Raw genomic sequence first — 18,189 nt, forward strand, 5'->3', positions numbered from 1 at the left:
ACTATAAAGCGAATCGTAAATGTTGTAGTTTATACGAGCGTCAGTGTCGATTGATAATTATTAAATTTGTACAAGGCTGCCTCTGACAAGGAAAGTGTTCGCTACTGGAAATCAGCCTGCAGAAGCATTGGAAAGATAGCTTAAATATTTGTATCGAGTTCCTTTCGACCGATCGTTCTTTATTCGGTTCGTTCAATGGGTCCGCGACGTTGATTTGACTGAAATTGCCACGTGTTGTGTGTTCCACCGGTAATAAGAGTACGCGAGAGAAACGATCGAGGTTACGACGATCGAATTAATAGCGAGCTGAATTACAGTCTATGTTACGACATTACACGATCAATTCACGTTTCACGTAAACGCAAATGTCGAGCATCACACGGCACCGGATACCTTCGATTATACCGAACAAACGCGAATGCTCCGTAGTCGAATGGCTGTTTATAGAATATTTTCGACCATATACGTACATCGCCTTACACAGTTACGTTGAAGATACACGTGTCTCTCTTGGAAACAAACTTGGATAATCCCTTGCGATTACATAAGAGTTTGTATGAAACGTATACCTATTTTTTATTTAAAGATGGTATGTATTTTTTTAACGTGTACGAAGTCGAAACGATCGTGGAAAATACGAGAAAACCGAAATTTTGATATTTGGCATTAGAACGAAAATTATCGTCTTTGTTAGGTTCGTCCATTCCATGTGTAGGCATAAATGAAGTCGTTAGACGCGTGTGATCGTACTAATTGTAAAAATTCTAGCAGTTTGCGTCTTCCACGCGATTACGATACATCGTGTGTGAATATTTATTTGAATATTTTTATTTCGGGTAACCGAAGCGAGTACGCGACGCGTAGCAGTCGTGCGAGCGAGAAGAGGCGCGAGCACCGTACGTAAGAATGTGAATCACCGTGTCGTGGCGCCTTCTAATGTTCTAATCTTCTACACGCATGGACATAGGTCCTTTCGGTGTTTATCGACGCTCACCGATGTCCATTTCGTCATTTTTCCGAGCCGTCGCATCAGCGACGGTATTCCTTCGTATTTACGAGGCGCGCGGTAAATGCTCGCTAAGTGACTCGGTGACTTGGTTTTGACCGAACAATCGACACAAGTTTAACGTTGTCCGTGGTCAGCTGACAGCGAGTATGCTTCTGCGGCAATAGGAAAATATTTCCAGAATGGGTCGAACGAAAAATCCGAAGAAATCGTGGAACTACCATCAGCTATCTTCGAGAGCAACTACGAGATGTTCGACAACGGTGGAAATTTGACGCGCGTCGTAAAAGTCGAAGACCGAAGGTATGTCGCGAGGCGATCCTCGATGAATGGTATCTTCCCTTTATCTTTGTACACGCCATAGAAGCTGTTTGTAGTCCGTTCTACCAGATGAGATAGTTTTCCCCGAAAAAGTCGCTATTAAGCCCCTTCAAACCGCATACCCGATGCGTGATCCTTTCCTCCTTTATTTCTCTCTCGTTTTTGTCCCTTTTCCTTGTACACCTACGTTTCCTTATTTTTCTTCTCCTTTCTCATTTTCTTCTCCTTCGTGACAGGTATCGTTCTAGTATAGGTCGTTTCGTACGAACAGGCAAAGTCGAGATCGAAGTCGTAACTCGAATGGATCGATGCACGGATGAACGATACCGTGGAAATAGATACTATGTATATCGATAGGTGTAATTTTGGACGTCTGGTTTCGTTAACAACGTATGTATTTCAGAGTGAGAAAATGCTATAGTGAAAATAGATACATGCTACGTACGATCGATAGGCGTTATCTCGGATGTCTGGTTTCGCTAACAATGTACGTACGTATTCGACGGTATTTCTATAGCGAATTACGATAATAACGTTGCAATCGAGATTGCGAAGCGACTATTTGTCGGCTGACCGTGGCTGTGTCAGATGCGAAGGCTACATTATTAAAAATATACACCATCGCGTTTCATAATCTCCTTTCCGCTTTGGTTTTCATAGGATTTGACGTTCCGTATTCGAAGCGATAACAAACATTTCTTACACTTGCTTACGATAGAAAAGTATTCGATTTCACATACGCTACGATTTCGCACATAACGATGTACCGATCATCGAGCTGAAATAGAACGAGCACATCGAATATCGCGAATCATCGTCCTCTTAATCGCGAAATAATCGATATTCTCGCGTCTAATTTTCAAGGAGAAGCCAATTCCGTGTATGACAGGTTGAAACTATTGAAATTTAGAAATGTTTGTTAAAAAAAATCGGTTCTATATGGAATATCGATTAATTCGAACTTTCGTTTTCGTCAAACTTATCTTATCGCAATAAGCAGAAAGTAGCCGTGTTGGTTGATAAAAATAGATAGGTAGACATTTGAATACACGTAATTATGTTGCATAGAAACTTGTTGCGTACCAAGTAACGTAAGATTGCAAGAAGAACGAAGAAATCTGCTATTCGGCATCGGCGTATCGCGTAAAGTAGTATAAAAATAAAGAAAAACATCCGCCAGATATCAGCGGCTCGATAGAAGAGCGACACAGTAGAAAAAATAAATTGGCCCGAGATAAAAGCTACGAGGCGGACAATTATCGATAAGTTGACTATTTTAGCGATCGTAGTTAAAAGTTTCGATTCGATCGTTTGGCCATCGTACTTGAGAAATTGTAACTTTATCGTTAGATAACCGAAACGCGTAAACGTCGAGACTCTGTATGTATGTACGTATAAACATGGTTGCGTGGCCGAATAATTCTCGAAATTCCGCTTAGCCTGGTTCTGCGAAATTCCTGGAAGGCAGGATCGCTTGGAACAAAAACCGTGACCAAGGTGGCTTGTCGTTTGACGAGCTTACGACCGACTCGTGCTTACAATTGTCGCGTTCTCGCGGTTCTACGCGTATTTTCGCGAGCGTAATAAAAGAAAAGCGGGATAATCCGCGGATATCGCGTTGGGACTGAAGGATCGACCTTGTTACTGTTTGCAGGTACGCACGGCTGACCTCGATAGGGCTTTCGCTCGTGTCTAAGGAAGAATGAAAAGGAAACGAAGGAGCCGAAGAAAACGAGAACTGGTGCGTGCCGTAGCTGATCCTGCAGCAGTCGCGCGTTTGCGAAGCGCGGCGTGAAAAAAACCGAGAAAGAAAGAGGAGACCGAGTTTCCGTTAGCAAGACGAGGAGGGAAACTAAGATCGGATCGAAGGGAAAGAGACGGGACAAGGGTGGAAGAGACGTCGGAAGAAAGCGCGGTGGAAAGCAGAAGAAGGCAAAGGAAGACCGTGTAAAATATAAGGTAAGAGAAGCAAATAGGCCGGAACGGGACGAGAGAGAAACGATCGGAGCAGGATCGGGAACCGACGACGAGCGCAGCGACAAGGAAGACGAGGTGGAGGAATCGTGACACGGGCGCGTGTGCAACAGGCGATTTCTGAGCGATTTATCTTGCCAGGTTTGCAGGTGTTCGCGTGCGTCCTTCGTGGCCTTGTTAACGGGCTTCCTCTTTCTCTAGCCCGCCCCGGATAGGCTTTTATCGTTCCTCTACCGGCGACCTTCCAAAGACACACCGTGCCGTGAAATAATAGCACGGTTCAAAATAGACGGAAATCAGAGGTCAGATTCGAGAAGCGGGAAAGGAAGAGGAATAGAGAGCGAAAGAGCGATGTTGCTAATCGCAAGAGGCGAGTGACGTCTCCGTGGAATTCCAGGGAATCGGAGGAAAGCGCGGTGACGTACGAACTGGTGCGAAAGAGGAAGGATCGGAGAAAGAACGAGGGAAGAAAGGGTGAGGAAGAGGAGGAGGAGGAGGAGGTGGAGGAGGTGGTGGAGGAAGAAGAAGAGGAGGAGGAGGAGGAAGAAGAAGAAGAAGAAGAAGAAGAAGAAGAAGAGGAAGGAGAAGTTGGGGCAAAAGAGGTATTACGAAAAAAGGCGAGGACAAGAAAGAAGGAATACAAGGAGAGACGGAAAGAGACAGGAGAGTAAACGCAGTGAAAGAAGGAAAGGAAGGTGAGGAAGGCGGCGAAAAGAAAGAGCACAGGTAGACAGGTAGAAGGTAAGAGGGAGATAGGAGCGAAGTAAGCGAAGGAATAAGAGGCGGTATAAGGGAAGAGAAGGAGGGGAGTAGCGCGAAAGAAGAGAGGGAGAAGAAGAGGCGCGTGGTGGTCGTGATGGTGAGGTAGTGGACGAGAGCGAGCGAGCATCCAGATCTGTCGCGTGCTGCGTCGCTCTGGGATGGGACGGAATCGGGACGACACGGTACGAAGCGGAACGGGACGAAACGGGACGACGGCTACTACTACAACTACGAGGACGGGATGGGATGGATGCTGCGGGCCCGTGTGAGTAGCGAGTCGAGTCGATCCCCGCGCGCTGGTATTGGTTTCACTCTCGGCTGCTGCCGGCCCGTGTGCTGGTGTGTCGATCTCTCTACGAGAGCGAACCGAGGAGCGTGCCCGAACCGAGCCGGAGAAGAGAACCGCGCCACTCGTTCAGTAGTTTCTCGGACGCCGCACCGCCACCATCCGACCTGCCAGATAACCCCGTCGACTTTACCGGACTACCCCCGACCTCCTAATAATAACGACACGAACCACGACATCGCGCGACAAACGTTCGATCGTTCGGTTTGACGAATCGCCGACCATCCGAATCAAACAGAGCGACGATTCATCCGTTTTCAACCGTCACCAAATTTTCCAATCAACTTTGGTGTTTACCGTGATCGTCGTCGTCGTCGTCGTCGTCGTCGTCGTCGTCGTCGTCATCGTCGTCGTCGTTGTCGTGGTCGTTCGCCGCATCTCGCCTCTCCCGATGTGAGTCGTGAATCGTAAGACAGAAAAATCGGCGAGTAGCGCACGCGGTGGTGGAAAATCGTGGTGGATCCTTGGAACGACGATCGGTCACGAGGGATTCGAAAGTTATCGCGACTCATGGTCGCGCGGCAACTCTCCACTGGCGGATCCACTTTGGCTTTTTCGTTTTCGTCGCTTTAAGTTCGCGTAAAGTAACCGGTGTGGCGTGGTCCAGTGTCACACGCACGGAGGTCGTTAGCTGTTTTCCTTTAACCCTCGCGTCGCTTTTTGCGCACATCGCGTTCCGTTCGATTGTTTGTCAGTAAACCGGGAAGTAGAAGAATCGCGGTGTGATAGCGGGTCTTGCCAGGTGTTTGCTCGCGGTGCGTGCGACGAACGTGCGTGCTCGTGGCGAACAACGCGACACGTATCGGTCGTGCTGTTACTCGTGTGTAGTGTGCACGAGCCAACTTTCGCGAACGTAATTATACGTTGCACCGATTCTTCGGAGTGGTGAGAAGCAGAAGAAGAAGCAGCAGAAGAAGAAGAAGAAGAAGAAGGAGGAGGAGTAGGAGGAGGAGGAGGAAGAGAAGGAGTAGAAGAAGAGGAAAGGGAAGAAGAAAGGGGAGAAGAAAAAAAAGTAGTATCTAGTAGCGATGACGTTACCGGTGATATCTCATTCCTGACCGAAAGAAGAGTATTTCGCGAGAAAGAAGTACGCGCGTGATTACGACCCTTGGCGACTCCGGAAGGATACGCTCTCCCACGGCAGCCAGGGGGAGGGAGAGCCGTCGAGCGAAAGAGAAACGGTGATATAGAGGAAGACAGAGAAAGAGGGGGAGGAGGAGGAGGAGGAGGAGGAGGAGGAGGTGGTGGTGGAGCTGTGGTAGAGAGGGAGGAAGAAAGAGAGAGAGAAACCCGTTAAGGCGGTACGAGTAACGTGTCGGTGGAAGTTCTTGCGATTGATAGAGGGACTAAGAGAGAGGGATAGAGCCAAGTCGACGAAGGTAATCGGTAGCATCAACCTGCGTGCCTCGACAAAACCGATTAAAGACGAGCGAGCAACGATCCTTTCGCCTGCTTTGTCGCTAATTCAGCGTCGTCGTTCGCCTTTTCGTTCGGTTACCGGCTGCACGACCGATCTTCAGCCAGGATCATTCGCAGTGTAACGAGTACCCTCGGCGATATCGGGCACAGGAAGCCTCGACGATCTAGTCGGTCGTTTGCATTCAGGATCCATCGCACGTCGCCTCGATGCTACCTCGTAAACCAATTCCGTGGTTCCCTATCTTCGCGAACAAGCCGTTCTGACTGGCGCGCGTCGTCGATCTTCTGGTTCGCGTTGACGAGCGACACGGATCGTCCGTCGACGAGATCGAGTCCTCGTCGATCGGCTCGTGGAGGATCGGTGTTGGCCGCGGTAGAATCGCAGCCACGGGGGTCCGCAATAATGCGAGAGTATCGGAAACGCGGTAAATGGACGATAACGGCGGGCCAGTTGCTGCTACATCTTCAGTGTTCCGAGAGAATCTTGTTCCAGCGGTGGTTGTGTCCGAGGCAAAAGTAAACCAACGAGGATGAGGTGGACTTGCATCGTGGAGCTGAATTTTCTACGCTCGTGTGACTCCCTCTACGACCCGTCGAATTGCGTGCCGTGTTTTTAATTTGATCCATCGAACGACGATAACGACCACTACGACCATAACGAACGAGCAGAAATTTCAAGACGCAAACGAATCTAGGAAAAGCAAACGAATTATCGAAAGAAAGAAAATAGCAAGAAGGGGAGGAAGAAGGAGGAAAAGAAGAAGAAGAAGAAGAAGAAGAAGAAGAAGAAAAAGAAGAGAGGCGAGAGAGAAGAAGGAAAAGAGAAGAAAAAAAGGAAAGGAAAGTGAAAGAGATATTAAGATAAAAGCGTGAAGAAAGTGGCGTGTAGATAAGAAGGAGGGCTCGGAAAGGAGTGTGGATGAGACCGTCATGCCCGCTGAGATCGACACGGGCGGGCCAAGGGTGCTGCACTGTGATTACCGTGCCGACTGCCCGATACCAATCGTAGCGTCAGTTTCCACCGAGTCTTCCTTGTGCGGCGAGAATAGAGTTGTCGGAACGTTGACGATCGTACGACGACTTCCGCGGATCGACGAAAACCAATCGCTCGATAGCAAAGCCCTCGAGTCTCGTCGTTGCTTTGGTTTCTCCTTTCGTCGAACCGGCGACGCGTCGTCGTCCAGCCGTTCCGGATTCCGAGGTTTTCGACGAGCGGAGCCGCGTGATATCGCGTTCCACGATGTTTCCGATCGTCATCGGCAGCCGTCGAACGACGCGCTGTCGTGTACGATTCGACGCGAGAACGTGCATTATCGTGAAGATAGTTTCTATCCGGTGCAACCGGAATCGCGACTCGGCGATGCGATCGTCGTGGACCGGTCGTCGATCGACCAAGAGGCGATAACGGAGACACGATCGGGACAACGCGAGTATTCGGTAGAACGCGAAACGAACCGGAGACTCGATTCGACGAGGCTTCCGCTGCCTTCGAGCAAACGCGAAAACGATACGGGTCATAGTCGACATCGGCATCGGCATCGGCACCGAAATCGCGAACGAGAAGGCGAAGAAGAAGCCAGCCGCTGCTCGAAACGTTGCGGCCTGTCAACCGCGACTCGCAATTGGCCGCGGTATCGCCTCGCGAGCCATGTCCCAATAGGGAAGTCAGCAGCGCGGTTCTCTAGTCAGTCGAACGACCCTTCGAGATCGGGCGATCGCACGAGATACGAGAAGTTCGTATCGGTGCCGAGCGCGCTCCCGTCCGTGGCCGATGAAACGTGGAAGGAAGTGGTGGACGACGCGACGAATTCCTGGAGTAGCGAGTCGCGCGTCACCAAGGTCGTGGCGAGTACCGATGGCCAGTGCCGGCAGACCGACTTTCCTTCGTTCGATCCCCAGGAGTCCTTGACGAGAAGTGACCGTGGAACGAGGAAGAAGAAACGCGTGTGCTCTAACAACCGTTCGACGTACATTCAGTTAGCGTTACTGTTGTTCCTCGTCGCGTTCGGACAGTGCGGACTTCGTAAATCAAGTGTGGTTAACTACAGTGCGAAACCGAGTACAACCGGGTTGAGTGTGTTGACGATTGGTACAGTTATCAGTGCAGTGAGTGCCGCCCCGGTTGATTTAATGGGTGACGCCGGCGTGAGGGCAGAACGATCGGCCAATTTGTCGCACATCACTGGCGCTTCCAGGAAAATCCAGATGTACATCAAGAATCGGCATTTGCAGATCCTGCCAGATGGCACGGTAAACGGTTCCAACGACGATACTTCGGATTACAGTGAGTACTCTGTCTACCAGTGAATCGCATTTTTTTCTCTGTCCTTCTCTTTTTCTTCTCATCTTTCTTTCTCTCTCTCCCTCTCTCTCTTTCTTTCTCTCTCTCTCTCTCTCTCTCTCTTTCTTTCTTCCTTTCTTAATATACAATCGTAAATCATCCATCGATACCGCACGCGCAGCATGCAAACTGGAAACTGGAAACGTTCAATGATCGCGCGTAGTTTTGTTGTATCATTTTATATCGTGCATCCGCATACCGCGGCTGATGCTTCGTCCAACATCGACGTTGCTCCTTTCTTGTTGGCTTTTCCTCCTTTTATCCGTTTCCTCGGCGAAGGAAAACGGTTTTCTGAAATTGATACCGCGTTCTGGGCAGAGGCTTCATCGTAAACGCCAGTTGGTACGGTTCCAATCGTTCGTTGATTGTATCGCGAACGTTGACTTCGCCGAGGCTTCCACTCCAAGCACAAGTTGCTTCGTTATAACTTATAACACGCGGTTTTAGAATTTCTTGGCATACGACTATTACGTAGTCGAAGCTTTCTTATTAACGAAATCAAACTTCTACCATGTACCTACGTACACGGTTCTTGCTATGTACATACTTTTGAGACTGATCGAACGAACATCGACGAACAAACGCGGCCAATACGTCGATGTTTGTTTCGCGTTAGACGCGCGCCAGTTATATCCGTCGTCCGAATATTTATATTTTAAGCAACAGATAAGTGTCGGATAATCGAATCACGTGCAGGTAATACACGATCGAAGTACACTTTGATAATTCGTCTTGTTTCCAAAGCGTACAACTTTCTATTAATATTACGCGGTCTATTGAAATTAGCGTAAAGCGCAAACGTAATGCGAAAAAGAAAAAGAAAAAGAAAAACGCGAAGAAACGGGAAAGCAATCGCGTAGCTGAGAAAGTATTCGCCTTGCGATCCGACTCGAATCGGCGAAATTAACGAGAGAATGCGATCAGGTCTGCGACTGGGTCGAGAGAGCTGATCCAAGAATATGCGCTGCCTAGTACATGTACCTCTTCTTAAGTAGTCCACATTAACCTTTGAAACTTTGATAGTCTATCGTTGGTGACTCTAAATTCACGCTGTCCGATCGTAGTTTCTTTTTTCAAACGAGGATAAGCGCTCAACTACGTTTGAACTTCTTTCTACATCATTTAACCTTAATCTTCGTAAAACGAACAAAGTTCTTCCGTTAGACGGCCCCTCGCACTTAGCTGTTAACAATAAGGTCAATTCGACGAACGTCGAATCTGAATTTAAACATTCACTTTCCAGTTTAACGTCGCAACGTTCCGTTACAGTGTGATATTTTTATAATTCGACCGCGAATATTTGTCAAATAAATTTATACAAATTCGTGTCTTCGTTATCGCGCGACCGAATAAATGGAATTTAATTTCTTAGCATCGGAAGCATTTCCTTTCTTTCGCATCTTTTACGCCGTTTCATTTTTACGCTTTCGACGTGTATAAAAATGAATTCTACCATTAGCATAAGCGTATAAAAATTCATAGTCTGTTTATGATATGGGGAAATCGAATTAGAATTTAAGCGTGAAAGCTTCTTTCGAGAGAAATTACGTATGAAAATGAAGAGTTACGTTTGTAAGGTTTAAGTAGAAAATTGTTCAACTAACGCAGAGCTCTACTCTCTGGTAGGTATGGGAACAGAGATGTTATGGCTACGGAAAGGAAGAAACATTCTCCGTTTCTATAATATAATTCCTGGCCTTATTTCCGATAATTGTAGCGGTACTCTTTAACCAAACGCTTGCTTAACTTTCCTAACGACGCGACGCGACACGACGACACGAAAGCTGTGTACTTCTATATCCTCTCTTACGTAAGAACGCGAGAATAACGGATTTCGTGTGACGTTCGAAAATCTTTCACGCTACAATATTTTTAATGCGTTTACTCGAATACGTTAGATACAAACTCGCACGAGTAAGTATTTACCATTCGAATCGTGCAAAGCAAATATATCATATACCCGTACCATGTATAATGTATAACGGTATGTATAATGATTTACGTATCTGATTGCCGAGAGTTATAATTACTCGAGTTACGCTTGAAGATGAATTTCCAGCGGATTAGAATTCGTAGTTTTTTTCTTTGTAGTTTAGTGGAGTAACATTGGGCCTGAATGATTTAATTGCGATTTGTATATATCTTGCCAAAATACTTCTGGCTTGCCAATAGACACTGCACGCCGCTCGACCATCAGTGACTAACTATTCTATTTTCGACTCTCTTCCGGTGTTGTTTTTAACCCTTTTATATTTTGATTTACTTGTGCGTGTAACCGTTCTGTTGCACCACGGGGAGTGAAACAATGTTTAAAGAACAGTGATTTAGATTTTTCGGACGAATAAGTTATACGTACTATCTCCGATATAACACACGCAAATACGTATTTGCTACGTTTCCCCGGCTTGAATGTTTCTAGATCGCGATAGACACGGAATTTGTTAAATTTATTAAACCGAACGTAAATTGCCACTAACGCGGTACACGACTGGATAATTTAATTCGTAACCGATAAGACGCGATCTATCGGACTCTGGTAATTTTTACTTTTGATCAATTTTGCTTTTAGGTAATTTGGAACCTGTTGTACGTACCTGTCGATACTTGTTAACTGCAATAATACAATTTTCAAACGAAGGAATAAGTAGATTGCGAATTTGTATGTATTCGTGGGAAGTTTAAACGTGCAAAAGTAGACAAAGTGCGTGTAATGCGCAAAAATATACGAAAGACGGTCGAAGTAAGCTTTGCGTGATAATGTTTGGTGGGCGAAACGAACACGTTCCGTTTCTTTATTGCAAGATTTGATAGGATAGGATAGGATAAGATTATAAGATCGCATAAATATCCGCAGTCTATCGTTTTATAGAATTTTATCGAAGTCGAGAAATTTAAATTCCATGGAACTTCGTCAATTTTGTCGCAAGTAACACGAAAAATGTAGTTAACGACAAACCGTTCATCGCAATAAAAATCTGCGATCTTGTAAAAACTGTAACTTATGGCAATGGTAAATGGCAAATATCCATATCGTTTTTAACGATCCCTAAGTTCGGAACTTTTCTGTCGAAATTTTTCTACGAAACGACCACTGTCTATCTCGATTGCGACTCGATGTAGCTTTCGTTCTTAACATTGAATTCATTCTTCGAAGCGGCACATAAACCTCATTTACTTGGAACGAATTGAATAGCGTTAGAAACGAGGTTTCACCGACCGTCAAACGCAGACTGCCAGGGTGCAACGTTTTATATATATATTTCCAGCTACCAATTAACCCGTGCGGTTCTCGCGAAAACGTCGCGTTGCATAGCTTATTGGTCGTTAATAAATATTTACAACCGAAAAATATGTTGTCGCGTCGCATCGACGAGGACGAACGACGCTGCTCGTAAATACGGCTACTCGTTGGCCGTTCTCGGCGACCTAAGACAACGCTCTTTTCAGTGTTTCGAGCCGATTTAATCGCGAAGATTGTATCGTGAAGGTAGTTGCGTGACGTCGACCACCACGTTGATTAAGTAATAAAAACACGAAAAGAAAAATCGAACCTCATCGCGTAACGTGCGCGAGCAGCAGCAGTACGAAACGAGTACAACCGCCAGGGATCATCCAAGAGAGTTTATTGCGCTCGAACCAGCGCAGCGATACGTTTCCGTTCTATTTCTAATAATCTGTCACGTGTTCTCTTTTATGCTTTGGCTTTACGTTGGGAAAGTCGCTTTTTACAGTGACTATCGCGTGACTCGCGAATGTATTCCAGCGCTTATATGGAAATTTTATTAACACTGTAACGAAATTCAAGACTCGTAATTATATCGATGAAATTCGAACGAAACGCGAACAAAAATATTTCTCCGCCGCGAAATTCGCATCTTTCAACGGACATTGTTAAACTATATTTAACTATAACAAGAATATCTGAACGAAAAATTAATTTCACGTCTTAGTGAGATCTTCTTCTGCTAATTGGAGCAGCTTGATCGCAACAGCGGTGTTTATAACGCAGTCTACAAAGATGGATCGTTCTAATTAATATATATGTCGTTTTCCAGAACCGAAGGGAAGCGAATAGAAAATAAAAAAACAATCGTCGATGGATTGCTCGACGCTTTTTACGATTAATAGCTTTAATATAAATACGTTCCTGACACATGGGATTGCGGAAGTTCAATTATTAAGGTATTCGTTTTACGGTATAAAGATCTTGTTACTGTGCCGTCTGGGAGACGATCCTATCCGAACAAATATAATGGTATCGCGAAAAAATACTCTTCGCTCGTCACTGACGGAAATGCTAATCTTGATGCTTTGACAGCGTGGTTGACCTAACGTAAACGTTAATTAATTCGACGAGTATGTATACCCTCGGATTCGAGTTACGATGCACTTTTTCCCGGAACGATATCACATGTTGATAATAGACGTATAACATTCTTATTTCCTATAATTGCGAAACATAGGCAGTAATTGTACATTTCCTCTATTTTTCTCAGCTCTGATTCATAGATGATTAATCGACGGAAATTTTCAACGTCTTCCTCTCATACGTTCCACTCTTCCAACTCGTATAATCATGATTCCTTTTCTTTTCTTCTTTTTTTTTCTTGTCCACGAGTCACAATTTTTATTTTTAGCTCGATGATATGTCAACGCTCCTTTTCTTACGAGAATTGAATTTTTTAACTTCGACCGACACTTTTTACGAGGATTTCACTTTCTCCCAGCTTCCTTAGACGTAGCATTCGAACAGCTTTGATTTAAGAATGTTCAAAGGTTTTCGGACATTTTTAAATCTTTTTTCACTCATTTTCGACTCAATCGTATCTTTGTATCGTTAAGAACTGCCTCAAATTTGAAGAAAAATCTGATAAATCGCTACCGATACACCTGATTTTTCTCCTGGATTTTTCTTTAAAAATTCGTTTAAAACGCATCTTTCTGTTTATCAAAACGAAACGCGAGCAATTAGATAGAACGATAGACGAAGCTTAAATATTAAATGGCCACGCGCGTTCTCCTTAAAATCGCGCGTAACTACCGAAAGCGACAACTGGTCTATTTCGTTCTTTCATTCATAACCGTTGCTCGAATGGAGACTTTCTCGGTCACAGATACTGTGAAGCGTGGCTGGCGATCGAGTCGGTACGCTGAATAAATTATATTCCGGAAGTTCGACGGGGTTCGATCAAATTTTTCTGCTCACGATGTGTAACACGACCATTGAGCGCTTACCATTCAAGACGAAAGAGGGAAGAAGAAAAAAAAAGGGGAAGGCAGCGGTCTGGCAATAAATCAGTCGGCGAGGGCCGGTGATAACGGAAGTTTCGAGGGGATTCAATGGCCCCGATACGTCGCTATCAGTTGGAGAGAATGCTGCGCGATTAGGCAAAGACGGAACTATCCGGAGGGATCGCGAGGTCGTGACCTACATATTGTATGTGTTGCCCATGGGCCATGAAAGAGGACGAATTTCGTGGATCGGTCGTACATCGACTAGACGTCGTTTACACGAGTCACGCGGCATATTTTATTTTTTTAGATTTCAATTTAATCTTTTTCCAAGAATTTTTCTTTGGAATTTCAGTGCATTTTATAAACGTAAAGTGAATCGATCCATTGTACGGAGGTTGGTTTTTAAAGAAGCGTCTTTGAAGAAGTATGATTTAATATAATCGCGGTACATGAACCGAAAAAAATTTTTAAATATCGTTATATAATTCGTTTACACGAGATTATTGTAACAGTAAACGAAATAAATGTACAGTTTAGTATCACGCTTACAATTTTATATGCAAAGTAGATTTAGCGTATTAACAACGTAATCTCACGACACGATTAAAACTAGTAACACTTTCGAGGAAACGTAATTTCATGAATCTCATTGATTCTCATTCGCCTATTTTTTTATGTCGCATAAAAATCTCTGCCATGTTATCTTTTTGTTGGCGGTTTTCCAAGCTTTCGAATCTATCTGTTCCGACTCGCACGCTGTATGCCGTAGACATAATGATACGTAATTTCGTTTATATATACGACTATTTGTATGCGCAGAAAGCTACATAATACGCAGAAAGTCACATGATGCGTATTTATCGAATCTTATAAATTCCGTTGATCGCCCGTGGAATATTTGTAATCGTGTTATCTCGAAGCGTGCAACGTTCCGCTACCTAATTGAATCGTAGGTATGGCATCCTTTCGTTAATTAACTCCGAATGTCGTACTGATAAATCGGCAACGTCTTATCGCTAGCGATCGTCCTTTCGAATTGCTTAATCTCTTCGCTGCTATACAAGCGAAGATGTAATCGCTTACCGTGAAACTTTTTCTATGTTTATTAAAGAAACCGAGTAACCGACAAGCACGTACACACCTGCAAGCACAGCGCGTCGTTAGAAATATTTCTTACTGCTTAGCAGCAATGTATCAGCGTACGCTGAAACTTTGATCTTCTTCGTAATCGAATAAAATTTATATTAATTTATGAAATTTATTGCATCTATTTTCGAACGTCTATTATTTATCATCTAAAAGTTACAATTTCGATTTACATCGGCCTCGTCAAGGATACGTCGCTTTTAACGATAACAATATAACAGTACGAGCTATGATATATTCAAGCTTGAAAGGTAAAATAGTAATTTTTAATACGAGGTTATACGATATACGCGCGTTAATTTTTTATCGGTATGATAAATACACGACGGAAAATAATGTGAAAACCTCTGCTAAATAATTTCTTTGTCGTTGCCTCCCGTAACGAAAGAATGGTTGGTTGAAATCGAGAACAACCCTCTCGCTGTTTAATCAACTAGAAATATATCGGATCGTGGCCGTGGAATTATACGAACTGCCGTGGATCGTATTAAATATGATTTACTAAAGAGCAAAATCGGGCGTGATGTATGAAGACGGTGGAGCGTAGGGTCGTGTCTTAGAAACGATAATTAATGGGAGTCGATGCGAAAGGACGTGACGTTAAGTCAAGTTAAACTCGGTTAGTCGAACTGCATCGTGCCTGCCGTCACGACGAGACGACGAAATACCGAACGTACTACCGTCTAATCCCGTGGAATACTGAATTATGGTAGTTGAGCGCAGGAAGAGGCTGATGATGGGACGAGTGGGACGAGACGCGTACAGTGTACATTGAACGTTACGCGTTCCCGCGAGTCCATTCAATTGCTCCAGCGGCATCTTATTTTCGTCCCCTTTTCTCGCAGACGCGCGTGATTTAAGTGACTTTGGAAATTAAGATAACATTGGCAGGACAGCCTCGTTGCCGCGATACGTGTACGCTGGCATTAAGCGTGATTGAGAATTTTGCGGCATGTCGTGAGCTTGTTTCGTGAGTTAATGGGTGGTCCGAGTGTGATATTTTTCTGCGGCGTTCGCATCGTACTTTATTTCTTTCCTTTCTTTCTTTCCTTCTTTTTTCTTTTTTTTCGAAAGGGGCAACTTCTCGTTTGGTTGCGCGATGGAAACGTTCGAAAAACTCAATCTTCCTTCGAACACTCTTCGTACACTTGGAACGTTCTCGCTAACTGCGGCAGCAATTTCTTCTTTCGTCGCACACGATCGGGACTCGAAGCACGCGTGATTCGAGTGGCCGACCATGTTCAGGCGGCGCGGCGCGGAGCGCCCATAAAAAACACGCGTCGATGGGACAGGGTAAATTTTGATTTACGTACGCGGTTAGCACGCAGTCAGGATGCACGAACCGCATCGTGCAGCTTTCTCGTGCGTCCACGGACGACGGAGAACGGGAGCATATATAACGGTGATTTGTCATCGTACCAAGATTTCGCGATTTAAGAACCCACGAATTGACCCCATGCGTTCTCCACCGTCTCCAGACAGAGAGATTTAGAGGCGCAGCTCGGCGACGTTTAAACTTTAAACGGCACGGCGAACCGCGTGGAATACCGATCGCGGCTACTCGCGTCCTGCCACGTAGCCTGTCGGCCTTCGAGGATTCCTAATTAACCGTCCCGTTGCACCTTTTGCACCGCTTCCACTCCTTCCCACTCCAAATCGTTCGAGTCGTTCGAGTCGTTCGAGTCTGACCACCCGCGAACGAACCGGCCCGGAATCGCCCAAGGTTCGTTGATCGTTGCGTACCGAGGTTTTTGCGTGTCCTCGGTGACGTGGACCAAACATATACGATATAATCGTCATGGAAACGGTACATATACGACCGTGCTTGAAGAAAGGATACCGATGGTGAAATTATCGATCTTCGGCTGATGGTTCATAGATATAAACGAACCCTCTACTTTCGCACGATGCGATTTATCTCGCACCTTGCTACTTCAATTTTCGGGAGTTAGGAACGGTTAAAGAGAACGACGACTAAATAACGAACAAGAAAAAGGATAATACGCAATATCTAGGCGGAGTTAGGAATCGCTCGTTAAAATCGTTAGAAAATTTTGAAGCATGAACGAATTCCAACGACAAAGTGTAACTGAGAGAGAAGTTCTGCCTCTTTTTCGGCTGAGAGTCGAAGGAAAATATCGGAGAACAAGAATTTTTTTGGAAAGTACAACGACGCGCGACCATTTTATAGTTATGGTATTCTTTGTAATGGAAACAGTTTTTTCCTTTTCCACGATACGATCAATCGCCTTTTCTTGCTCTACGTAGAAAAATATTGCACTAAAATGATTGTAAATCCAGTTAAAATTCTGTAAAATATCGCTTTTGGAATATAAACGGAAAATAAAGGGAAAAATTTATCTAACCGGAAACATATCACTGTAGAAGGAAAAATCTAAGAATAGTTTATCATAATGGATGCCGATAATGTTCGGTTATTTGAGGTTTATTCTGTTTGCAAAAGTGTGGTGTTAAGAAAATATTTGAACAAAGGTGTATTCAATATAGGTAGGATATCGTTGAACGGATATTTGAAGAGATCTGATTTTCCTTTTGTTTGAAGAGATCTGATTTTTCTTTTGTTTGAATAGAGATAGCATCGGAGCTTCCCCTTTTTACTTGAGGATTTTGTGTACCGTAACAGATAGAAGAAAGTTTATCAACTTATTAGTTTAGTATGTACTCGTTGAAATATAATATTTATCATGAAACATATATCTCGAATGAGAAATAACAATACAAAATTACGTGTGGCTACTAAAAAAAAATGTTGAAAAAAAAAACAAAATATAGAATTCTTCTAGGAAAATTACTTCGGCAAAGCTATTGTTATTATTTTAGTATTTTATCATAGTATATAATTTTATCGTAGCATGTACGCTATAGAAATGTCACCAACTCGAATGTACATTCGACGTACATCGTACGTACATATGAAAAGCGTATGTAAGTCTAACTGAACTTGATTGATAAAGATAGAACCGGGTCATCGCCCGATTGATAGACCAAGTAACCAATTACATTGTTTATCAAATTTGAAAATTGTAGCAGTTTTAAGCACGATCGAACTGAAAACTCGTGTCCTATGAAACATTAATTCGGTACTTCCTCAATTACGGACCTGCTATTAAACGAATACATCTGTTTCAATGAATTTAATTCAAACGATAAGAAACTTCTCTTCTTATAGAAATATAGAAACTATTTCTTCCAACGATAACAAGATCAATCGTTGTCCAAAGCGTCTTTCCGCGATATTATGGATAATAAGTACGTAAACGACTTTAAATTCCGCTCGGTACGTAAATAAGCGTAGGACCAAATTATACATTTTTAAGCGTATACGCTATTACGCTTGTTTCAAAACTTGTACGCTTGTTTGAAAGCAGTTTCAGAAAATATCAGAAATTATAAGATATAGAAGGTATAGGTAAAGTAAAAGAAACGGTATGTTTTCCAGAAGAAGCGAAAAACTGCTATTGAACGTAACCGAATCAAACCTATAAACAAGAAGAATAATTCTCACAGGACAAGCTCTTTTTCTTTCATTTTTAATTGTTGACCCTGGAGAACCAGCCTTCCAGACAGAACGCAACCGATAATAAGACGCGTTTGTAGGATACGGCACGGTGATTTACA

General features: G+C 44.1%; 1 protein-coding gene across 2 annotated transcripts in view; it reads left to right on the top strand.

Annotated features, from left to right (window-relative positions):
• The window catches only part of LOC126871051 (uncharacterized), a 223,547-nt gene that overhangs the window by 65,184 nt on the left and 140,174 nt on the right, over positions 1-18,189 (top strand). For both annotated transcript variants that reach the window (XM_050629412.1, XM_050629413.1), the window contains exon 3: positions 2,982-8,112. In XM_050629412.1, the coding sequence (XP_050485369.1) occupies positions 6,759-8,112 (1,354 nt within the window). In that variant the 5' untranslated portion in view covers positions 2,982-6,758. The remainder of the gene's footprint in view (positions 1-2,981; positions 8,113-18,189) is intronic.

This window comes from Bombus huntii, chromosome 11 (assembly GCF_024542735.1).
Source record: "Bombus huntii isolate Logan2020A chromosome 11, iyBomHunt1.1, whole genome shotgun sequence".
NCBI lineage: Eukaryota > Metazoa > Arthropoda > Insecta > Hymenoptera > Apidae > Bombus > Bombus huntii.